Here is a 25,620-nt window from a genome sequence, read left to right as displayed (position 1 = left end):
CTCCCTCCCTCCTGAAATAAAGTTTTGGTTTTTTTCTTATTTCTTATTAACACAGATTTAAAAATAAAAAATAAAAAAAAAAAATGAAGAGAAATTATTTTCTATCTGGACTGACTTAATTTTCTTAATTTTAAAAGGATTGCACTTGGTTTATTTTAGCCCTCAAAAAAAGGGGTACAGGTATCGAAAGAAGCTCCTGAAGTCCATGCATATCATAAATAGACAATAGAAAGGAGACTGGGTTTTCATCTTGTTCTTTCTTTATGATGTCATTACTTAACCTACAAAGAATCATCAGAAATTTTAAAACATCTTTCTTTCATTTCAGTAGCCAGTAAGTATTAATTTCAGTAGCTACAGAGTCCTGCCACTCTGAGGTCATTATTTGAAACAACCAAGTGAAAAATACAGGAATTTGACTACATTTAAAAAAAAATTTCTCATCATCCTCCAAGGAAATTTTATACAATCTCCATACCAAGCAGGTCTTTTTTGAAATTCCTTTCCTGAAAACATCCCACAGAGGAAGCTGTGACAAACTCAGTTACCAAAGTAAAAATACATTTTAGTACTAACCAAAAGCACTTGAATGTCGATTCCTAAATATTCTGTGTTTAAGCAAAGCCACCTGGATAAGGAAACAAGCCCTGAAACCAGCTGAGTGCAGGTGCCACTGTGACAACTTGTGCCACTTCCAGCAAACCCTTACAAAAGAATTCACACAGTTTCTGCAAATACTTTGTATCTGGGTGAGCTTTCTATTTTTAAACTCATCTTTGTTATCTGCTGAGCTTTCTGCAACCCTGCCCACAGTGACCCATCTGTAAAACACTCCTGAGAGCCTCCAGGGACATCCCCACAGAAAGCTGCAGAGGTTAAAGGGGGAACACTGCCTGCAGTAAGGCAGAAATGAAGGATGCCAACTCACAAAGACACCAAGATGCTTGAAACTGATAAATTCTGGTTGTTGTTTTTTTTTTGTAGTAGCAGCAGCAATTCAATGCTCGGGTGAAAAAGAATGGTTAGTGCATTTAGGTGATTTCCATCCCTTTTCCTATTATATGTCTGGATAATTTATTGTAAACACAACAAGGAGATAACCCTGGAAATGACTTCCAGGACCATCGAGTCCAACCTGTGGTCGATATCCACCTTGTCCCCAGCCCAGAGCCCTGAGTGCCACGTCCAGGTGACACCTCCAGGGATGGGCACTGCAAAGCTCCCTGGGCAGCCCCTGCCAAGGCCTGAGCTCCCTTTCCATGGGCAAATTCCTGCTGCTGCCCACCCTGAGCCTCCCCTGGCCCAGCCTGAGGCCTGACCTCTCCTCCTGTCCCTGTTCCCTGGCAGCAGAGCCCGACCCCCCCGGCTGTCCCCTCCTGCCAGGGGGTACAGAAGGATTGCTCCTTTCCTAGGCCCTCTCCTTCTCTCTGCTTTCCAAAACCAAATAAGAACGACTGAAGGATGGCAAAGAAATCCCACATGACTGTTTGGGATGGGATGTTCACCCATTTCTTCTATCCATAGGGACAAGCCAGGTGTTTCCCTTCTCCCCTGCCCAATATCCAAGAGCAGAGTCCCTAGGCCAGTGTTCCTCTATGTGGGAACAGCAGGAATGAAGTTTGAGCACTTCTGCAGCCCTGAGAGAGGGGAGGGCAGGAATTCTCCTTTCTTTCTTTTCCACACCAAAGGAGACTCCCACAATGGGAAAAGGAGTTGTTCAGGTGGAGCTGCCCTGCGGGGCCAGAGGAGAGGCTTGGGGGACATCAGGCATGGTCCCACCTCCAGGCTGGCACTTCAAAGCAGTGCCAGGAGTGGGAAAATTTGAGAGAAAACAGATTATCCAAACCACACTTGATCTGTCTCCTCTCCCTCAGCGCACTTGGAGGAGGTTCTGGATAAATGATGCACTGCAAGGCGATGAAATCAGGAGTAACTCTGATTTTACTCCTCGCGTGCTGCCATGCAGCCTTGGAAGCGAGAGGTGCTTTTGTGCACAGACAGGTCTGAAGCGTTTGAATCCTCCAGGAGTTCCACATCGAAGCTTAGCACCCAAATATTGATTTTTTTTTCTCAGATGTTGCTCAGTTTTGCTGCAATGTTTCCAAAATAAAGAGCACAGGAAACAAATTTAAAAGTTTAAAAACATAAGGACAACAAGAGACAAAACTGTCTAAGTTTTTTATAGTGCAGTTTTTCTTTACTTAATCTTTGTTGCTCCTAACAACCCCTCTATGACTTTTGAACCACACACGTTCGTAATTACTTATTTATTGAATCTTTTGAACTCCAGGTACAACAGACGAGTGCCATCGAAAATAGTTTTGATCCTCAAGGAAGCTAAAACACTCCCAAAGTGCATTTCTTTCTCCCAAAGAGACTAAACCCCGTTCGTTTGGTGTCGCTTCACACAGCCCCGGTATCTGCACAGGGGATTTGGCCCGGGAGCAGCCGTGTGCCGATGCTGCCGCAGCCGACCCCAGCCCTGTCCGAATGCATTTGGAAGGGCACGGACACATTTTGAGCGCCGTGTGTCTTTGTGTTCCGTGTGTCTTTGTGCTCCGTGTGTCTTTGTGCTCCGTGCTTTTGTTGCCCGTGCGGGCGGAGCGGGGCCGGCGGGAGCCGCGCTCCCCTCAGAGCCCCTGAGGGCGGCAGCAATGGCGGCGCCGCTCCCTCAGCGGCCGGCCCCGGCCCCGGCGGGCGGGGAGCCCTCGGCAGCGCCCTGCTGGCAGCAGGGAGCGAGCCCCGGGCCCGGGCTCTGGCCCCGTGGCGCCGCACGGCCGAGGGGAGAGCTGCGAGAGTCGGGGCCGCGGCCATTGCCCCGAGCCAGGTGGCCCCGGCCTCGCGTGGTGCCCCTGGGCCGCTGAGCTCCCCGGGCCCGGCCGAGGCGCCGCGGCTGCGCTCGGTGCCCCTGCGTGTCACTGCTGAAGGCAGCGACGAGCCCCGCTGGCCGGGCAGAGCCCTGAGGGCCGGCCCTGCTCCCCGGCCTCCCGCGGCACCTGCAGCCGCTGCCCACAGCTCCCCGGCACGTCGCTGCAAAGGCCAATTGCTCGTGGCCGGCGCAGCGCAGGCTGCAAAGGCCGGGCTCTGCAGTGCGGGGCTGGGGCTGGCACACGTGTGCCAGCGTGGCCAAAGCCTCTCGGGGCTCTGGGCACAGCAGGGGCCACAAGGCCACGAGGGGGTCCGGGGGCTGCTCCGGGCCGCTGCCTGCCCGCTGCGCTGGTGTTGGGCTGCCGGGGGTGGCCCTTTGTGACACGTTGGGCGCGTGGGGTCAGGGCCCTCTGTGATGTGGGACACGGTGGTGGCCAGAGGCCCTTGTGACATCAGGGAGCCCCAGCCTGGCTGAGGGGATCCAAGGGGCGCAGAGCCCTGAGGTCCCCAGTCCCAGGGGAGCTGCTCTCTCAGGAGGAAGCAGCTCCCTGAACCCATCTGCGCTAGACGCCGACAGTGATAGACGCTGATCGCGACAGATGCCAACAGCAACAAGGACAAAGCCAGCTCCAACTCCTGGTCCCCCAGCCCTTTGCCCAGCTGGCTGGAAGCTCCAGCGGGCAGTGGTCAGGGGCAGTGGTCAGGTCAGTCCTGCCATTGACAGGGACTGAGGAGGAGGAGGAGAAGCCCTTCACCAATATGGACCAAGAGCTTTCCCAGATGGAAAGTGATAGTGATGAGGAGCTTTCCCAGAGGGAAGAGATGACAGCGAGAAACAGGTACCAACAGCAAGTAATGACAGTCCAAGAAATTTCCCAGTGGGAAGCCAGGAGGAGCCAAGAGTTCTACCAATGCCAGGTACATGTGAGTGTTCAAGAGGTTTCCCAGTACTGCAGTGAGGCACACCAAGAGCTCTGTGAATGGGAAGAAACTACAAGAGTCCAAGAGCTGCACCAGTGGGAAGAGGATGGTGAGATATACCAAGAGGTGCTCGAATGGGAAGAATGTGTCACAACCCAAGAGATACTCCAATTGGAAATAGATATGAGTGAGCAGCAGGAGTTGGAATGGGAAGAAGACGAGAGATCCCATGAGCTGTCCTTACGGAGACATGCGAGTGTCCCAGAGGATTCCCAATGGGACAACATCCGAGAGCTGGACCAGAGGGAACGTGGGAGGTACCAAGATACCTCATCTTGGGAAGACGAGCACTCCCACACCTCTCAATGGGACAATGCCCAGGAGATGTCCCAGAGGGCAGATGAGAGGCAACAAGACCTCTCACCAAGGGAAAATGTGCACTCCCACATTTCTCGGGATGATATCCAAGAGCCATCTCAAAGGGAAGGTGAGAGGTATGAAAAACTATCACCATTGGAACAAGAAGTGCACTCCCATGTCTCCCAGTTGAAAGACAGCAGAGAAGCAGAATTGTCCGAAGTGAGAGACAGCAATGAAAATAAGCTGTCAAAAAGACCAGACGCCAGATGCCAAGAGTTGCCTCAGGGGGCAGATATGAGTGACAGAAAACTGCCCACACGGGAGGAGCGTGAGAGCAGCCAGGAGCTGTCCCAATTGAGACATGACATCAGCTCCAAGATCCAGGAGAGACCCTTGCAACCACAGAGGAGCAAGGAGGCTGAGCCTTGTCCCCTGGTGGGGACAAGCTCTCCCAGCCCTGAGGGCACAGGGCTGGCAGCCGAGGCAGCACCTGCCCTGCCCAGCACCTCTCCTCTCCCTGGCAGTCCCATGGAAGCCGAACTGGCAGCTGCTGCCCTGTCCAGAGCTGATGAGGAGGAAGAGCTGCCTGAGCCTATCACCCCAGAGGAGGTAAATACAGCAGCTTCTGTTGTCAGTGAAGAGGTGCCATCAGCAGGGACACAGAGCCCACCCTGTGTCCCCTTCGACGGCATGACCAGCAGCCATGCTTCAGCAGGCCAGGATCAGAACATCACAGAAGAGTTCCTGATCCTGGAAGTGATGGAGATGTACAAACTGAGACAGAAACTGGAGGAAGAGTATAACGTCCAACAGTGGATGGCTGTGGAAGAAACACAGCCGAGCTCGCCCAGCCCTGTGACTGTGGAGGTGGAAATAGAGGCATCACCTGACCTGCCCAGTGCCTCTCCTGTCCTGGGCAGTCCCATACACCTGATAGAAGAGAAAGTGAGGCATAAGCTAGAAGTAGACTATGGAGTTCAACAATGGATGGCTGCAGAAGAAACACAGCCAAGGACTCCCAGCCCCAAGGGCACAGAAGTGGCAGCAGAGGCAGTGCTTGCCCTGCCCATCACCTCCCCTGTCACAGGCAGTCCCACTGAGGCCAAGCTGGCACCTATTGCCCTGTCCAGAGCTGCTGAGGAGAAAGAGCTGGCTGAGCCTCTCACTCCTGAGGAGGTAAAGACAGCAGATCCTTCTGTTGTCAGTAAGGAGGTGCCATCAACAGAGAAAGTGAACCCACCCTGTGTTCCTTCTGACACCATGAGCAAGGGGTCACCATGCCAGGATCCAAATATCACAGAGGACAGACTGGTGGAGGTGTACAAACTGAGGCAGAAGCTGGAGGAAGAGTATGAACTCCAACAATGTATGGCTGTGGAAGAAACACAGCCAAGGTCTCACAGCCCTGCAGCGTTGGAGGTGTCAGCAGAAGCATCGCCTGCCCTGCCCATCACCTCTCCTGTCCCTGGCAGCACCATGGAGACCAAGCCAGCAGCTGCTGACCTGTTCAGAACTGATGAGGAGGAGCTGCCTGAGCCTCTCACTGAAGAGGAGGTAAATGAAGCAACTCCTGTTATCAGTGAGAAGGTGCCATCAGCAGAGACACAGAGCCCACCCTGTGTCCCCTCTGACACCCTAACCAGCAGCCAGGCTTCAGATTGGCAGGATCATAACATCACCGACAAGCTCCTGATCCTGGAACTAGTGGAGGAGTACAAGTTCTGGCAGAAGCTGGAAGGAGAGTATAACCTCCAACAATGGATGGCTGTGGAAGAAACACAGCCCAGTTCTCACATTCTTGTGGTCACGGACGTGGTAGTAGAGGCAGTGCCCACCCTGCCTATCACTTCTCCTGACACTAGCAGTTCCTCAGAGGCCAAGCTGGCAGCTGCTGCCCTGTCCAGAGCAGATGAGGTGGAAGAGCTGCTTGAGCTTCTCACTTCAGAGGAAGTAAAGGCAACAACTCCTTCTGTTATCAGTGAGGAGATGCCATCAGCAGGGACACAGAGCCCACCCTGTGTCCACTTCGCCACCCCAACCTGCAGCTGTTCTTCAGCACGGCAGGATCAGAACATCACCAAGGAGTTCCTGATGGAGGGGCTGGTGTTGTATCATCACCTGAGTCAGAAGCTGGAGGAAGGGTATGATGTCCAACAATGGATGGCTTTGGAAGAAACACAGCCAAGGTCTCACAGCCCTGGGGTCAATGAGGTGACAACAGAGGCAGTGCCTGCCCTGCCCAGTGCCTCTCCTGTCCTGGGCAGTCCCACAGAGGCTGAGCCAGCAGCTGCTGCCCTGTCCAAAGCTTATGAGGAGGAACTGCCTGAACTTCTCACTGCAGAGGAGGAAAAGGCAACAGCTTCTTCTGTTATCAGTGAGGAGCTGCCTTCAGCAGGGACACAGAGCCCACCTTGGGTCCCCTTTGAGACCCTGACCAGCAGCCAGGCTTCAGCATGGCAGGATCAGAACATCAATGAGGAATTCATGAGCTTGGATCTGATGGAGGTGTACAAACAGAGGCAGAAGCTGGAGGGACAGTATGGCCTCCATCAATGGATGGCTGTGGAAGAAACACAGCCCAGCTTTCCCAGCCTCAAGGGCATAGAGGTGGCAGCAGAGGCAGTTCCTGCCCTGCCCATTGACTCTCCTGTCACAAGCAGTCCCACAGAGGCTGAGCTGGCAGCTGCTGTCCTGTCTAGAGCTGATGGGGTAGAAGAGCTTCCTGAGCTTCTCCCTCCAGAGGAGGTAAATGCAGGAGCTTCTTCTGTTTTCAGTGAGGAGTTGCCATCAGCAGGGACACTGAGACCACCCTGTGTCCTCTCTGACACCATGACCTGCAGCCATTATTCAACATGGCAGGATCAGAACATCACCGAGGAGATCCTGCTTCTGTCACTGGTCATGTTCCATCACTTGAGGCAGAATCGGGAGGAAGAACATGACCTCCAACTCTGGGTGACTGTAGAAGAAACACAGCCCAGCTCCATCAGCCATGTGGCTGTGGAGGTGGCAGTAAATGCAGCACCTGCCCTTCCCAGCACCTCTCCTGCCCTGGACAGTGCCACAGAGTCCGAGCCAGGAGCTGCTGCCCTGTTCAGAACTGATGAGGAGGAAGAGCCACCTGAGCTGCTTGCTCCAGACAAGGTAAAGGCAGCAACTCCTTCTGCTGTCAATGAGGTGAGGCTGTCAGCAGGGACACAGAGCTCAGAGTGTTCCCTACAACACCGTGGCCTCCAGCCCATCTTCAGCATGCCAGGATCAGAACATCACCGAGGAGATCATGATCCTGGAAATTATAGAGGCCTACAAATTGAGGCAGAAGGTGGAGGAAGAGTACGACATCCAGCAATGGATGGCTATGGAAGGAACACAGGCCAGCTCTCCTGGCCATTTGGCCATGTAGGTGGCAGCACCGGGAGCTCTCCTGTCCCAGGCTGTCCCACAGAGTCCGAGCCGACAGGTGCTGCCCTGTCTAGATCTGCTGAGGAGGAAGAGGTGCCTAAGCCTCTTACTCCAGAGCAGGTAAAGGAAGCAGCTCCTTCTGTTGCCATCAGGAGGGACACAAAGCCCACACAGTGCTTTGGAGGCCCGAGGGCCTGTGATTAAAAAACCCATATCCCAGTTTTGGAAAGGAAGCAACAAATAGCCTCTCCTGAGCTGGGGTGAGAGAATGCCTCTCTCCCAGGTCTTTGCAGCTATATGTTAATGTACTGTTAAGCTGATTTCTGCATTGGTTTATCAAGTTGATGTCGCCCCAGTTCAGCCCCCATAACCTTGTATGGTTAATCCCTAGAATCCTCTCTCTTCTCTTGATCCCCATTGGCTTGGGTTTGCCACCCCTGTTTTCCTGTTGGTCGTTCCTGTCCCTAACCCCACCTCTGCACTGTTTTCCCCTGTTCCCATTGGACTCTGATCCGCCCCCTCTTACTCACATAAAACCCTGGATCCTCCACCCACTTTTGTTCTTGTCCCTGGACCCCCTTCAAGGCAATAAAGCTTTTGGATATCCAAACAAGGACCTGTCTCATCTACCATCGTCGGCTTTTAGCAGTGAGCTCCAGATCCGAACACACAGGCAGCCTCAGGGACCTGGTCATAGCGCATTGCTATGCAGTGTCCCCTCCAACACCCCGAGCAGCAGCCAGGATCAGAACATCACCGAGGCGTTCCTGATCCAGGGATTGATGGACTTCCATCACATGAGGCAGAAGCTGGAAGAGTATGTCTTCCAACAACAGATGACTGTAGAAGAAACATAGCCCAGCTCTCCCAGCCCCTTGGATGTGGAGGTCACAGCAGAGGCAGCACCTGCCCTGCCTAGCGCCTCTCCTGCCTCACAGACTCCCACAGACCGGGGAGATGCTGAGCCAGGTGCTGTAGGAGATCCAGGCACTGAAGCAGCAGCTGAAAGAAGTCTATGCCCTTCAGCAGTGGTTGGCTGTAAAGGTAGAATCAGTAGTCACAGCCAAAATGGAAGAGAGCTCAGTGCCTCTGAGCCTCCTCTGAGCTCTGTGCCTCCGCACAGCCCCCCCAGCTGGGAGCCAGGGCCCCCAGGGAGCAGCTGGCTGTCCCCAGGAGACATCCCTCCTGCTTCATGTGGGCACCACAGAGGCTGTTCCAGTGTCCCTGCCTGAGGCCACTTCTGGAGGAATAAAACAAGGAGACAAAAGAAGATGAAGATGGTGATGAAGAAGGCAATGAAGATGACTGCCTCAGTTTTGAAACAAATTTAAGAGAGGATGCTCCTTCTATGCTATTCTTCCAAAGAATAGTCTCCTCCAAAGAGTTTCAACTGTCCTCCTCCACAAACAGAAAATGAATACCAGTGGAGGGAAGTGAAAAAAACCAAAACCAATAGTTAATTAACAACAGAATACTCACAGAACTCACCCCCTGCCCTACAAAGACCCAAAAGCTCCTGGAGAATGGGGCAAACATGGAAGAAAACCCCTTTCCTGACACAGGGTGTGAGATGGCGCCATCTTTCACACCGAGGGAAGTGGACATTCCATTGATGAGTTCCAGGCAGCAGGAGGCACAGCCCTGGTGGCTCTCTGGCACTGACCTCCTGTCCAGGACAGACCGAGCAGCTCGGCTGGAGTCTCTTGCTGTGCTTTCTCTGCCCAGCTCGGCTCCCCGAGGCTTGGGGCTGGAATAGGACAGCCCTACTCCTGCTGGTCGCACTCTGTGGTGTTGGAGCAGTGGCTGTTCGGTTCAGCTCAAGGAGCTGAAAGAAAGATTGCTGCTGCAGCTCCTCCAGGCCAGGGAAGGGAAAAGCTTTTTACGGGCCAAAAAAGCCAAGCAAGCCCAGCCAAACCGAACCGTGCAGCACCACGGACACCTGGGCAGTGAGGCTTGGAAAATGCTCACCCAAAGAGCCCAAAGCTCCCCTTCCCCAGCCCTGCACACACCAGGCCCTGGGCCTGGGAGATGCAACAATTATTTCTTGGGCATAAAGCAGAGGCTTCTGGAATGGACTCTCAGCATAAACCACTCCAAGACAACGGCAAAGAAGAGAAAGACAAGACGAAGACGACGAAGAAGACAATGAAAATGAAGATGACACAGAAGACAAAGAATGAAGAAGATGAAGATGAAGACAAAGCAGATGAAGACAAAGATGATGAAGATGAAGACTAAGGAGACAGAGAAGATGAAGAAGAATAATTTTAAAATTCATATAAGAAGAGTAATAACTATTTTAAAATAGAAGAGTAATAAAGATAAGAATTTAAAAATACATAGGAGAAGTAATAAGAGTAAGAATTTAGAAACACATGGAAGAAACAGAGAAGAATAGTTAGAATAGCAAAGAAGAGTAGTTAGAACAAGGAGAGTAAAAAAAAGAAGAATACTTTAAAAAATGAAAAATTTAATTCAGAAGTAAAACCAGCAAATTTATTTTTATTACATATTGTATATTTATATTACAATCTATGATATAAAAACATGAATATACAACATGTTGTAATTATTAAACATTATAATTTCCCAGAAAATAACTGAAGAAAGACAGAACTGTTCCAATTACTGATGAATTTGTGTATTTTCTAATAAAGTTTGTAAGACACAAGAAAAGAGTCTCCAGATTTCATATCTTGTCTGTCAGAGGTCCCCATGGATTTTGACGCTGGGTGCCAGTGAGTCCCCTGTGAGCAGGGAGTGCTGAGCCCCAGCGGCAGCGGGAGAGTTCCCGGCTGGGCCGGCAGGGCAGGGCTGGCCCTGCTCTGTGCAGGCAAACGAAAGGCTCCCATTGAGGCCGGCTGGGAGAGAAGTGTGCTGGGGAGCCTTTGCAGCAGGGCTGGAGAGAGAAGTGTGCTGGGGAGCCTTTGCAGCAGGGCTGGAGAGAGAAGTGTGCTGGGAAGCCTTTGCAGCAGGGCAGGGCAGCCGAGCCAGCCCAGCCCCATGGCCGGGGAGCCGGGCTGGGTTAGGAAGGCAGCGCGAGTTTGGTGTGGCCGAGGAGCAGCGGCTGCTCCTTCCCAGCCTTGCTGTGGCTGTAAAGGTGCTGCAAAAGCTCTTCCCACCATCCTCACTTGTGGTTTTCACACTAAACCTCCACCAGAAGGACCTTGCAGCTGACCCCGTGGCTAAAGCTGTGCACCCTCTACTCCCCTGTCCCTGCCCAGAGCCTGCTCAGCAGAAAGCAGCTGTGGAGTCACTTCTGGAGTCCGTACAACTTCTACACTGACAGAGCAGCTGGGGTTAGCAGGGGCCTTAAAGCTCATGTAGTTCCAGCTGATTATCTCCTTCTCTGTGTCTCCCAGTCTCTGACATGTTTCCTCTTTATTTCTCTCTCCATACCTCACACTTGTGCAATCCAATCCATGCTGTTGAATAAAATCCTTCTGTTGATGTTCTATGGTCTCATTTGCCTCTTAATCAGGGCAAAGGCATCTCTCCCTCATCACATTGTGACACATTGGCAGGGACACCTTCCACTATCCCAGCTGACTCCAGCCCCAGTGTCCAACCTGGCCTGGGACACTTCCAGGATGAGGTGGCCACAGCTTCTCTGGGCACCCTGTGCCAGAGCTTCCCCTCCCTCACAGAGAAGAATCACTTCCTGAAGAAAAACCTCTCAGTTCTGCCGCTGGAGCCAGGCTGGGTGTGTTCCTCACCGGTCCTGCCTGCCTTGAGCAGCTCTGTGCTGTTCCTGACAGCTGCTCCAGCTGCTCAGGGCTTTGGTGCCCCCAAAGACCCCAAATGAGTTCACAGGCGGTGCTGGTCCAGCCCCACAGCCCTGGGGCTGTGCTGCTCCTGCTCTTGGCACCTCCAGCCTCAGGGCTGCTCCAAGGCAGGAGGTTTCTGCAGGATTGATTTTTACTTCTTCTGGGGTAACTTTCACAGAATTACAGAATCACTGAGGTTGGAAAAGCCCTCCCCGTCCATGGAGTCCTTGTCAGAGGCCTTCCTTGGACATGTCCAGGGATGGGGACTCCAAACCTCTTTGGGCAGCCCCTTCCAATGCTTAACCATCCTTTCCATGAAGAAATTATTGCTGATATCCAACTTGACTTTCCTGTGGCACAGGTTGAGGCTGTGTCCTCTCATCCTGTCACTTGTTGGCCAGGAAAACAGGCCAATCCCCACCTGTCTGCACCCTCCTGTCAGGGAGCTGTGGAGAGTGTCATGGGTGGGGTAGCTTTACCTTTAAGGCAATGAGGTCTCCCCTAAAACATTCCTGTTTATTAACTCCCTTCCCTCCCTTTCTTTTTGAGCACAGCCAACTTTCTCACTGAGTGAAGATCCCTTTGGGGCAGCAGCTCACATTTTTGTGCAGTTGTTCCAATGTCTCAGTGGCAAAAAAATCACAAAAACTGGGGAATCTTTGCTGCTCTCACCACCTCCTCAAAGAGTAGCTATTTCTGTGGATTTGCTGATGACCCCAGAGCTAAGATGTCATTGTTCTGAGCAGCACCTTTGGAGCAGTCAGGAGTGCTGTCAAGTAAGGGATCACTAGATTTGCTTGGACCAAAATGTGTTTTCTGGATTAACACAGCGACAGCATGAAACAGTGTAACTTCTTGCTTGTATTATCCACATGAACACCACCATTTATTTGTCTGTTTCTACTGATATTTCTTATCAAACAGACTCTTGGGATTCTGTCCAGAGAACCAGAGACGTTTCTCCTCAGCTAAACCAAGCCACCATCATCGACCTGCACCCGTCCTCCACCTACAACATCCGCATGTACGCCAAGAACCGCATCGGCAAAAGCGAGGCCAGCAACGAGCTCACCATCACCACTGATGAAGCAGGTATGCCCTGGCTTTGAAACCTCTAAATTTTCTGGGAATTATCTCTCTTTGACGACAGGAATTGTTGCATGAAATGCTGTTTATGTGTCTGCAGCTGTATCAAAAGGAATACTGAGTTATTCCCATAGAACATTGTGACTTTTGCAACTTCATTGTGCAGGGCTGTGATTAAAGCTGTTCAGTGGCATCTAGTGGTCAAAGAAGACATTGTGCTCCAAATTTTCAGCTTCAGATCTTGGAATAACACACCTGTATCTACAGTGAGGCTACTCAATCAGCAACATCCTGTTTTTAGCAGTGGTGTTTACCCTGTGGGTATTGTGGCTTTCCTTACATGTTTATATACTAATGTAGGTAAATAACTTAAATTTCTCCCTTTTGAGATTAACTCTTCATTTGAATATTCCCTCACTCAACCCAACTTTCATTTAATTATTCCCTCACTCAACCCACCCACCATTTCTTTTTCTGGCCTCTGTTTGTCTCTTGGCTTTCACTTGTTAATGTCATCCCGCTGATCTTTCTGTTGTACTACAGAATCACAGAATCATTTAAGTTGGACAAGACCTCCAAGATCATCAAGTCTGACCTTTATTTTTACCTTTAACCTTTTATTCTTCTGCATCAGCCCCAGGAGTACTGTGTGGGCATTTTCCCTCTGGTGGCTGGAGCTATTCTCATGTACATGGAATTTCTGCCTTTCTTTACCTTATGACAAGTCAGCAGTGCTTCCTTCCTGGGAGTTTAGAGACAACAGCATGGTGACAGTGTCCTGGCAGTAAAAACTCCCCTTCTCTTTCAAGATTCATGTCAGTCTTGGATTTGAACTCCCAGAGATTGATTTTTAGTTCAGCTCCTTTGAACAACTGTGTAATTCCCGCTTATTTTCCTCTGGGAGTTTCTTACAATGAAAACACATTCCTTGTCAGGACAACATGGTTTTCGTTCTGAGGGACTTCCTGAGTAGGAGCAGGACACAAGGGCTCACAGTGGAAAGCAGAATAAGCTGGAGACAATGTAAGCTGCATTTCTTCTATCATCATTCCAACAGAAGAAAAGCATGCAGTGAACAGATTTAAGAGTGAATAGTTTGTTTGAAAAATACTTATTTTTTTATCAGAAATTTTCTCTTCTTTTATGCAAAAAAAATGTGAAATCACTAGTGAAAACAGACTATGCATTCTTCCAGCCAGTCATCTATAACCCAAAAATGCCCATCCTTCCCTGTGCAAAATAGAGGCTGGGTCTTGGATCAGCTCTCTCATGCTCCCTTATTCACCCATGCTTGGAATGTTTTTTACTTGCCAAGTTTTTCCTGACTGGTAATTAAGTTGTCAGGATCAGCAGCTGCCCTTGGAATAAAAAAATACAGCTTCCCCATGAGCAGGGTGGAACGTTAACATCACATTTTATTCAGTTCTTTGTAACCAGGTTTCAGAATAAATGATCCTTTTGTTGCTGTCTTTTGAGGAGCTGTTTGTTGGTAGAAAAAGACCAGCAGTGTGGAACTGTATTCAAAAGTCACTGATCTACCTAGGGAAGGACTGGGAGAGAGGAGGTCAGGCTTAGGCAGTTTGTGATGTTTTTCTCCTGGGTTTTTATTTCAGGGGATGCACAAAGTATAGGAATATAATTTTTTTGATCACTGTTTACTTCTGTTCTCTCCTTTTACAGCGGGCAGTAGAGAACAGCATGGGTGCAGGGGCTGAGAGAGAAGGTAATGAGCAGGGAGCAAAATAAAGGTCCAAGAAACACAAGATAAAAACCAAGCAACTTGGAAAGGGGGAGGGGGGAGGGCACAGATTCTGTGTTACATATTGCAAAGAAATATCTCTGTTATAAAGAAACATGTAAAAGGTCTCTGTGGCAAAAAGATAGGTAAGGATGGAATGATTTCAAAGCTTGCAGACCATATCCTTCTTTCCATACTACCCCAATTAGCTCATGTGTTGGAAAATAGATGCCAGTACACACTTGCACTAATGCCTGTCAGAAAAAAAGAAGCATTATGGCCATTGCTAATACTGAAATCAATAGAGGAAATGGGGATTATCTGGGTTTTCTTTATGTCCTTGCCACAAACTCTGTATGACATTAAGTGTGTAAAACAAATGACTTCTTATTTAACATCTCCATATGGTCTGTTGGGAGCACCTAAGTATTCAGGTCTGTGAAAAAAAATTGGTTTTATTTGAGGAAAAGTCAGGAGTTTTAGGGGCAAATTTTAAACCCCATTTTTAGGATCAAATGCTTTGCTCAAATTCCACTACATTATAATGTACCCCGGAGAAGTGGCATTCATTTTTGTCAACAGGGGGACAGAATCAAGGTCAGGCTTCAAAAAAATCATAGAGATCTCATTTTTGCCAGTGGGCTGTATCCTCTTCTCTTTCCTTTGTATTAATGCAAGGAGAATGGAAATAAAGTTCTTTCAAGCTTTGGAAATTTCCCATATGAAGGACAGTCAGGAATGGCAGAGAATAGGGCATTTTAATAACTTAAACATATTATAGGCTGTATTCTGTGTCTCTGCTTTCATCAGTTAAAGCAAAATGTTCTGGTTCCTTTCACCACAGCTGTCATTTATTGCTGCTCCACCTCTAACAGCCCCATCTCACCCTTTTTATTGCTTTCCTTCCTTTGTCCTGCTATTAAACCTAATTTAATACCTTTTACCGAGGCCGTATTCTGCATCAAGGGAACCCTCTGCAGCAGCTCAAGATGCCTCCATCCCTCTCCTCAGATCTTCCCTTTGCACTGATTTACCTCGCTGAGCAAGCAATTTACTGCACATCTCTCTGTTCAATCCCAGCTGATCCTGATCTACTTTGTAGCTGCCCAGCTGATGAGGAGCTTCCTTTTTTTTCACTCACATTTAAAGCCTCCTGCACACCTTTGGCACCGTGTTGATGGTCCATGAAACTTTCCCTGGTTTCCTATCTACCAGTTATTTTCTGTCTGATTTCCAGGCTGGAACTCTTACTGGGGAGGGGATGGGTGTAAAGTGTGCAGGATTTTGTGTAAAATAGCTGATATTGGACTGAATGTGCTCAGTTTCCAGTGAACAAAGGGGATCCCACTGGAAAACTTGCAACAGGTTGAAAGCTGGATTAGGAGCTGCTGGCTCACTTGCTTTAAATGGGTTCTGCTGCGTTTCTGTCTGGATTAGGAGCTTCTGCCTCACCTACTTTAAATGAACTCTGCTGCTTTTCTATCACCAACAGGGAACTCTTGAGAATTCCTCTTGCACTATCTCCAGATATGCAGAAACAGCACTGTGAGAGCATCTCTAGCCAAGAAAACCACTAGCATCCATTTTATTGTATTCATTAGATTTACCAGCTTGGTGTGGTTTGGCACATGCTGTATTTTGCTGTTGGCCAGAGGTGACACCTGAATGCAGAAGATTCCTGGCCCTGCTTTTATTTGGTGAAGCTTTCCATGTGACACTGACTCCAGCCTCTGTGGTTGGTTACTGAGGTGTAAAGGTGGTAACATTTTATGTGAAATGCAGAATTCCCTGGGCTATGAGAGCCAGTTTTGATGCATTTTCCTTCTCTTTCCAGCCCCTGATGGTCCACCTCAGGATGTGCAGCTTGAGCCTATATCTTCACAGAGCATCAGAGTCACCTGGAAGGTAAATACTCACACATCCATGGACAAGATTTAATATTTGTCAGTATTTGCATGCTTTCAGGGGAATATTATAACAACTGTGCCATGGTTATTTTATTTAGGAGTGACATTGCAGTTTTCTTTGCCAACAAATTTTAAAATATTTGCCATTTAAGGGAGCATCCTGCAAAGAAAGCCTTCCATTGGAGAGTAAAGAAGCAGCTGCTTGCATTTCCTTTTTTTTTCTGATTTCAGATCTAAGGCCACATGATTAGGAAATGAACACTCATAAAATTTCACCATGGTTCTTCTCAAAACTTCCCCAGAAGCCATTGGAACCAATGGAATCTTTTTACTATTGCAATAGACTTTGGGACAGATTTTTTTCTGCAAAGAGAGAGCATTATGAGTGTCTCAGTATAGGCCACGAGGACTGATAAAGAGTAATTATTATAAAAATATCATCAGGTGGTATAATTTAAAAATCTGGCATGTCATGTGACTCAATTTTTCTAGATTTTTCCCAGTATTTTGACAATGACAGAAAGTTTTAAATGCCTTGGTATGATACCAGAGGTACTTAAGCCATGTTTTAAATGGTTTTGATATATATACTGCTTGTATATTGTGTTGATAATTCCATATATTTACAATTCTGAAATATGGAATATTAAGAGCCAAAGTGGTATAATAATGATTAATCTCTATATAATTACTCCTGCAAATGTGAGTGACTTGGCTTTTGTCCTATTATATGGATTATTCAGAAAGGCAGGAGCAGTGAGGTTCTACTTATTAACTAAAAAAATATGGGTGATTGGTTATTTATTGCAGAATAATGAATATATTGTAGGTTTAAGCCAGTTCCTTAAAGGTAGGTTCAGAACCTCTTCTGCACAGGTCACAAAAAATACAGTGCTGATTCTTGGATCTTGTCCACATCTTAAATTGATATAAGTCTTGCTTTTCATGGAATGGTTTCCAAAACAAAAAGCTGTGTGGTCACAGATTTACCTGGAGTGAAACACAACAATGTACTTAGAGAAGGCATGGATTTAAATCCAACACACAGTCAGTAGAGCAATGGAAGTAGTTTTTGAAGCCATGCAAGAGTATACAGTTGTTCTCAACAACTTAAATAAATGCTTAATAGTTTTTTTTCTTTTTTTAAACCACTTAAGAACTGTGACTATCTGATCAAGTCAACTATAATCTTCAAGCTTTTATGCCCAAACTTATTTTTATGGATATATAGGTGGGCAGATCGAAAGGCTTTGTTTGCTTTTTCAGAAAGTTCACTTTGGGGGATGTTTTTAAAAGCAGCAAGAGGAGATGGACATCACTCCCTCATTGCTGGAGTTTATATCTGCTGTTTGTCAAGTTTTGCCATTAAATTTTATAGATGCAGATGTGAACAGGCAGCTACAGGACAAACAGAATTCCCATTTCAATAACTGCCTAAAATATAGTTCAATTTGTATTTTGAGGACACTTCAAGTACAGCTGAGAGCGTCCTGGGCTCTGGGTGTTGTCTGATATTGAAGGATATCAAATGAAGGTTGTGTTTTCAGGATCATGTTTGGAATTTGATTTGAGAATTCTTGTCAAGCAAAGTTCAGTATCTAATATAACAAGACATTCACAGAAATGAGTTATATATTGAATATATACTTCATTTCCCTGGTTCATGAGCTGAAGGGAGAGATGGATTTTTACAATTTGGAATGAGCTTAAGGTGAAGTCGCTGGGCAGGGTTAGAGCTTGTGTAGTCCTCCCTTTATTGGAAGAGTTATTTCCTGAATTACAGTTTGTAAGCTGATTAAACAAATCTTCTCTTCCCTATTAAGAAGTCCCAAACCAGGAGTGAGCCACTTACTTCCCTTGATTTCTTGCAGTTTTCTCCAGGTTAGAGCAGTTTTGGTTCATTTCTAAAAAAGGAACTTTAAGATGGTCCCACAGACATAATCCAGTTTTGGTTCCATGCTGAATCCTAACTTTGGGGTAGATTCCTATGATGATGTGCAGAATCATTGAGAGTTTAATAAAATGTAATTAAGAATAAAGAAATACCCCATGAGATCAATCCTACGTTGTCATGGAAGCCAAAAAACAAGAAAAGAACCTGACTTTGGTAATTTTAATTTTGGAGGCGTGTGGAGCTTTATCCATGAGAGGCTATGATGACATTGAACAAACAGGATTGTGGTGAAAGCCATGGTTATATTTAAAGCTGGCAACCTTTATTAAAATACAGTGTCAATAACAGCAAAAGGAGAAGGGAATAACACATTGATTATCTTTCATCTTGTATTAAATCCCATTTCTGCAGCTTGCTTTGGCTGTAAATCTTCATTTAAAGTTTTGTCTGAGCCCACTCTTAGAAAATCCCAGTTAAGCAAAGTTGTACTGGTCTGTGATTTGTTTAATCCAGTATCTGTGTGTCCATGTAGGACATTTGGTTTCAGACTGTTAAATAAAAATCACTACATTTTGGTAGTTTTAAACTGTTGCAGACATAGTGGGAATTAAATTGGAATTTTCATTTAGAGAAGAGGATAAAAATATTCTCTTTTTTTGTGTAGTACTTTTATATTAGGTAAGTGAAGCCATTAAATTTAGACATGGAGAATATTCCTTTTTATCTTTATTCCTTTTTACACACACAAAACTATAGAATGTCATATTTTACAAAAGTCATTGATACCTTGTTTTACAAATACTGAATGTTGTGAGAAATGCAGGTCATGGACTGAAACTTACTTTTTCATAATGTTCTGTGGCTACTGACAAGGTTTACAATATTTTTCCCCAAGAACACTAAGTTGTTTCACTCAATTTTCTACCAAAAATGTGTCTATACACCAGAAGAAATATTTATCAAATGAGTTGTGTGCAAAAAGTCAACTCAAAATGCAATATTCAGGTCATAGTAACAAGGAATGTAGGAATTGTTGGGAAGAAGAATATTCCAATGTTTTGTCCTGAAGTGATTTGTTTTATATTGTTTCAAAAGGGGGAGAAGTAAAATGTTAATATTTTATTTAAAGAAATAATTGTTTTAAGTTAAAGGATTTCTGAAGAACTTCATAAAAATTCCAAAGTTTGTCATTTTATTCCAAAGTTTGTCACTTTATTCAAAGTGAGAAAGTATAATTGTAGAATTCCCAGTGAAGAGTTTGTAGTGGCTGCTTTGTTCAAACTGTCTGGAAGTCAATTTGTCGTTAATCAGGATGAGCAGAGGGATGGAGCTGCTGGAGAGAGCCCAGAGGAGGCTCCAGGATGAGCAGAGGGATGGAGCAGCTCTGCTGGCAGGAAAGGCTGGCCCAGCTGCCATTGTTCAGCCTGGCCAGGAGAAGCTTTGGGCTGAGCTCAGGGTGGCCTTGCAGGGCCTGAAGGAGCCCCAGGAAAGCTGGAGAGAGACAATTGCCAAGGGCTGCAGGGCCAGGAGCCAGGGAATGGCTGCCAGGGGCAGAGGGCAGGGCTGGTGTCACAGTGAGGGTGGCTGTGACAAATCTTTGTGTCTCCTGACTTCAGGTGAATACAGCGTGAAATAAGAAAAAAGGAGCAGGAACGATGGCGTGCCCAAAAAGAAAATTATTTTACTGAGAAATAAAAATAGGAACTAAGCCCAGAAACCAAACACAGCACAGGGATAAGCTCCAAAGAGCAGAAATGAGGGAGTAGTAAAAATGTATAATCTTGGGTGTGGAACTTTCTAGAAACAATACCACATATGGAACACAAGTAACCAAAGGGGTGTAGAACTTGGATTAATTAACATAACAGCTCCAAAAGGCTCCTGGGAGGCGATTTCAGGTTTATCCTGATTTCTGAATGTTTCCCAGGGCTTGAAGGTAAGGCTTGGTGTGCCAAGGATGTAGTCTGACAGATCCTGTGGTATAATCAAGCTGGCTGTGGCTGGCTGCTCCTGGAAGTGTCCGAGGCCAGGCTGGATATTTGGGCTTGGGGCAGCCTGGGACAGTGGAAAGTGTTCCTCCCACACCAGGGGATGGAACTGGATGAGCTTTATGGTCCCTTCTAACCCAAGCCTTTTGGTCAATATATCTGAACTCTAACAAACAGCAAAAATCTGACCTTAACTTCTACCCAGCTTAAAAGTTCCTCCTTCTGCAAACATTCAAAGATCAGAAAGCCATGGAATTGTCCAGAATAGGTAACACACTTACAAAGGGCTTTGATGTTTCTAAAGCAGTTGAGGAGTTTTTGACCAAAAAATCAAGAGAAATATTCAAACAGGAAACAATTATACTCTTAGATTCCCAAAACACAATCCTTATCCCTGCTGTGTGACTTACAAGGATCTCAAGATCTGAATCTGCTAATTCGATCAGCTACATCTGATCAAAGTAATACAATGGGAATTGAAATGATATCATCACTTCAAGTTCTGGGTCCATTTCTCAGGCAAGAGGGAGGAAAAAAACCATCTGGAGAGATTATTCAATCAATCAGTTGCATACAGTGACACACATTTTAAATTTGAGAGGCTTTTGCAGAGCAATGGTTTTGATGGTAGTGAATGAATGAGAAATCTCACCCTGGTTATATTACCTCCAGTGGACTATAAACTCCCCAAATCAGGCAGGTCCTGTCACAGAAATGAGTGTTTTTCTTGAGAATCTGTAACTCAGGAGATTTAATGGGATATAGAAGCAACAGAAGCTGCTGCCTCTGCCAGTCCAACCCATTGCTGATAAATTGTGTCACAAAAACCTTTTTTTGTGGGGCACTGGAACAGATGAGCTTGTGGGCATCTGTTGGGAGTTTGAAAGAGGTTTGGAGGATTGGAAAGAGATTTTTACTCCTAGATTATAAACTGTGTCCTAAAACACACTAATTGCACCTTGTATAGACAGAAAATCAGGCAGGAGCATTATCATATATGGAAATTAGTCCAGTACTATTTAAATAGAATTTTTATAGGTATTGCTGTCAATAACAGGCTTTTTCCCTGAGCTGAAAATCGCGGCTTTGCACTAGATCACATTTTATATTGCAGAGCACACAAATGATTTCCACTAGTCAGGAGCAGGGAATCTTGCACTGTGACTGAGAAATGTGGCACATAATTATGACCAACCATTTTGTTCTGTCCCTATCCCAGAATCCCAGATATATTGTAGCTATTCAGTATGCAAATCCCTGCTTTCCAAATCACTGTTGCCTTCAGCACTCATTATCTAATCATCTTTCTACACTACACACAGGATGAACAGAAGCATATTTCAAAGCACAGCATAAAATTTTCCTAATGCACAGGAGTGAATAAACTCCTGTGGCTGCCTTGCACTGATCAATAAATGCCTTCCTAAAGGTTCAGTGAATGGTGGGGGCTCCTGGCAAAAATAATTAGTAGTGAATGGTGGAATGCAAAAATACCCTTACCAACCCAGCTTGGATTGATTCACCTGAAAAGAGAACATTATAAATTCAAATTCATGGGTGTCACATTATTGGATTTCTCTGTGCATGAACCATTTAAAGGTCTTTCAGCACAAATTTGAAAAAAACACACTTATAAATTTATATGATTGAAAAAAGTTGCTGTTTCATGTGCAGGAAGTATTTTTAATTGTTTCCTAGAAGAAGATTTGCATTCAATAGGAAAAAAACAGAAGTTAAACTCGGGTTTTTTTCAAAAATTTTAAGGGGAACAACTTGACTTCAGATGTGTGCACTTAATGTGTAACTTCCCATTTTCTGTTTAGGCTCCAAAGAAGCACCTGCAGAATGGAATTATCCGTGGGTACCAGATCGGGTATCGGGAGTACAGCGCGGGGGGAAATTTCCAGTTCAACATCATCAGCATCGACACCACCGGCGACAGCGAGGTTTATACACTGAATAACCTGAAAAAATTCACCCAGTATGGCATGGTGGTACAGGCCTGTAACCGGGCTGGGATCGGACCTTCTTCTCAGGAAATCATCACCACAACTCTTGAGGATGGTGGGCAAACAGCTCTAATGGGACATACCATGAATGTTATCGTTATTTGATGTCTTTTTAGCTTGTTGCATGCCTTGTTTGATTAGTGGTGGTTAAAGTAGGGATGATAAAAGACCAGGTGTAAGAGAAGAGCCTGCTCAATGAGCCTTTCTGATTTTCATTGCAAGAGTGAATTTATTTTACCAGGTAAATAAAAATGACCCTACTAACACGATGTATCCTGCTGTGAATGATATTGACTGAGACCAAAACTTTCATTAAGAAGCCAAATGCTCTGGTGTTCACATATTTTCAACTTTTGTGGTCTCATCGTTGCTCCAGAGTGATCTCATTGTAGTTTTGAGAAGTGAAACTCTGGAAGGTGAAGCATTATTGTATTTTCTGTTGGATTTCTACTGTTTTCACATGAATCTACTGTGTAACCAGAGCTCTTGTACTGCATTGTTTTGTCAGTCTTAAGAGAGATGTGTGCTTTTTCAAGGATATCCAGTGACAGAAAAATCATTGCTATTTCAGGCAAAATTCACCCTGTCTAATCCAAGGAACAATATAGATTTTTTTTTTAATTATTTTTTTTTCAAACTTCATGCAAAGTACTTCTCAGACAATGAGAGGGAGTCCTCTAGTGGAGAAGGAGAATGATACCATATCCAAAAAAATGAGTTCAGTATTTCAGAGGAGTGTAACAGCAAATAATAATCCTAAAGGCCATGCAAGTCAGATTTTCAGCTCCTGTAAATCAACATCAGTGTCCTGAAACCAATGCCAGCTTGGAATCTGACCTTTACATGGACAAAATGGAACATCACACATGTAAAATCCTCAAAAGACAGATTTTGAGGCAGGCTATTTGTGAAAGACTGACAGCTTTATTTTAACTCTAAATGTTTCTAGGCCTAGCTTGCTGCAAAGGCAGTGTTCTCACACAGGCATTTATTTTATATTATAATAAATTGGATTTTTTTTTCCTTCAGAATCCAGCATGCTTACTTTTCTTGGAAATTTTTTTTGGTTGTCATTCAATTTTGGGTCCCTCTTAGAATTAAAGATGCCAGGAGCTTTAAAAAGCAATGCCAGTTACTAATATTTCTGTATTGTTTTGACAATAGATGCCCAACAGAAAATGCCTTAGATTTATTTTTTCCCAGTTTTTTAAACATCAGGGAAAATATATTATGATCATTTTTTCCTATGTTTTTTAAAGATGTGCCCAATTTTTTTGTGCCTCCATCAAATTTAAAGGATCTTTAGAGTTGTCCAGAAAGTTGCAAATTTGGCTGCAGACTTTAACAAATATATTTAAATTGCTTACAGAGTATTCTGCACATTTCAGTGTCAGAACACACTTCTATTTCAAAAGAAGGCACAGAAAGCCTATTAAAAGACAAGTCAGCAAGCAGGGAAACAGTACATCAAAAGTCATTCCAGGGAAAATAGCTGCACTTGCAGAAACATGTGGATTGTAGCAAGAATAAAGGATTTGTGTTGGTAAAATGTGAAATGGTAATTAAATATTGTGTGGTGGGATAGAAGGGAAAATAAAGGGTTGCTAAAAGATGAATATTGAGTTGTTTTCATTGTGTTAAAATGGTGACTATCTTATTCCAGTGCCCAGTTGCCCTCCAGGGAATGTGCAAGCCACTGCCACGTCCCCAGAAACCATCTCCATCTCCTGGTCCACGCTGGCAAAGGAAACCCTGAACGGGATCCTGCAGGGATTCAGGGTTATCTACTGGGCCAACCTCTTGGATGGAGGTGAGAGACACCAATCTATCCACCATCAAAAAGCTCTAGGTGCCCTTCATGTCATTTTCTCTGTGCTGTGAAAACATTTTGCTCTCTTTTCTTTGTGGTTTAGAGAAAACTTTGTCTACCTGTGAGGGAGCAATTTTTCCTAGAGCTTGAACAGAGCAGCAAAGCTGCCTGGAGGAACCTCAGGGAAAGCTCCCACCATGGGCTTGAAACACTCCACAGGCCTCCCATGGTACCCAACATGACCTGAGCAAATTTCACCTCAGTTACAGAGTCCAGAATGTTTATTTTTAAAAAAAATGGTGACAAGGATCTAGAACAAACCAAGCCAAACCTGGTTTTCACTATACTTTGGTTGGTTATCTCCTTGCCTACTCGATATTCTATTTATTTTTTGATAGGATGCGTTACCTCTCTGTAGCTGAGAGCAAAAGAAGGAAATGTCTCTGGGAAAAGCTTATTTCCATGCCAGCTTCTTCTGTTGTGTTCTGTACTCTTACCATAATTCCTGGGGAAATAGGCTCCAGAGCAGAGACTGAGTGAAAGGATCAAAGGGGAACTGTGATGCTTTACTAATCTGCAATTTATTGTGTGATGATAATTCCATGCGTGGCCCTTTCTTGTAAATTAAAAAAATTAGTAGGTTTGAGATGCACATGATTTTATTCCCGCTTGCCCTGGGGGTTTTTCACAGCTGTCTCCCATCTTTTGCTTTCATCCACCAGAGCCACAGTTCACTCTAACCTGCAATTGTGCTAATTCTGGCCTCTGATAGTGTGGAAAGGGGAATTTGGAGTGGAAATGTGACCCAGAGGCCCATTGTCCCTGCTGGTAATGGTAGACTTAAAAATATTTGGTAATCAACCACCAATTCCTTTAAAAAAAAAGATTAAAAAATGTATGAGAAGCATGCAGAAAAAAAATAAATGTATATATGTAGGGCATAAAATTAAATGTTTACAGTGATGCCTGTAGTTTTGGATCAGATCCTGTGTGGATATTATCCCATCTAAGCTCCTGTGTGATGTCTCACAACATGATGAAAAAAGATGATGTTCATGCCATGCTTAAAACTGGATTTTCTTTATTTATTCAACTTTATTTGCTGCCCTAAATATGTTTCAAGCTTTTTTGCCATATGGGTTGTACTTCTTAGCTTGCTGCAAAAAAAAAAAAAAAAAAAAGATTCATATGAAGTGCATCATCTTTCTGCAAGTAAATCGGATTTTTCTGTGTTTAAATCTATTGTTAGTCAGTATTGCTGCTATCAAGTGCTTTGCAGCAGCACTTGCTGCATATTTTAAAATAAAGGATGAGTTTTTCTTCATTTTCCTTATGAGAAATGGTCTTTCTCATAACCAGAAAATCTTTATGAAGATAACTGACGTTCTCATTTTATTCCCTTAGGGGATGTTTCACAAGAATCTCTTCTTGTTATCTGTTCCTTAGGAAAAATCTCATTACTTGTAGAATTTCTTCAATTCTCTTCATCATATTTTTTAAAAAATGGCAACCAAAAAAAAAAAAAACAGTTTCAAAATGAAAAGTTGGGCTGCTTCAAATGGTAAGAGGTCAGGACATGAATGAATTCATTTTAATTGATTATAATTCATTGTTGTTGTGTAATAATGAAGCATTACTTGTCTGTGACACGCAAGATTTCCACAGCAGGTATCAACACCTGGAAGATGAGTGAACTTGACAATAAGTCCACATTTTATTTTATTTTATTTTATTTTATTTTATTTTAGTCTATTTTAGTTTATTTAGTTTATTTTAATTTAGTCTATTTTATTTTAGTCTATTTTATTTTAGTCTATTTTATTCTAGTCTATTTTATTTTATTCTAGTCTATTTTATTTTATTCTAGTCT

At 45.1% G+C, this 25,620-nt stretch overlaps 1 protein-coding gene across 1 annotated transcript in view; it reads left to right on the top strand.

Annotated features, from left to right (window-relative positions):
- DSCAM (DS cell adhesion molecule) overlaps positions 1–25,620 on the top strand; it is a 439,426-nt gene that overhangs the window by 331,523 nt on the left and 82,283 nt on the right. Inside the window, exons 15-18 of the mRNA XM_015625504.2 lie at positions 12,243–12,410; positions 15,977–16,047; positions 21,755–21,995; positions 23,604–23,750. Coding sequence (XP_015480990.1) covers positions 12,243–12,410; positions 15,977–16,047; positions 21,755–21,995; positions 23,604–23,750 — 627 coding nt within the window. The remainder of the gene's footprint in view (positions 1–12,242; positions 12,411–15,976; positions 16,048–21,754; positions 21,996–23,603; positions 23,751–25,620) is intronic.

The sequence above is a fragment of the Parus major genome, chromosome 1, assembly GCF_001522545.3.
Source record: "Parus major isolate Abel chromosome 1, Parus_major1.1, whole genome shotgun sequence".
Taxonomy (NCBI): domain Eukaryota; kingdom Metazoa; phylum Chordata; class Aves; order Passeriformes; family Paridae; genus Parus; species Parus major.
Note: the sequence above shows the minus strand (reverse complement) of the source record. Positions and strands in the feature narration are given on the sequence as shown.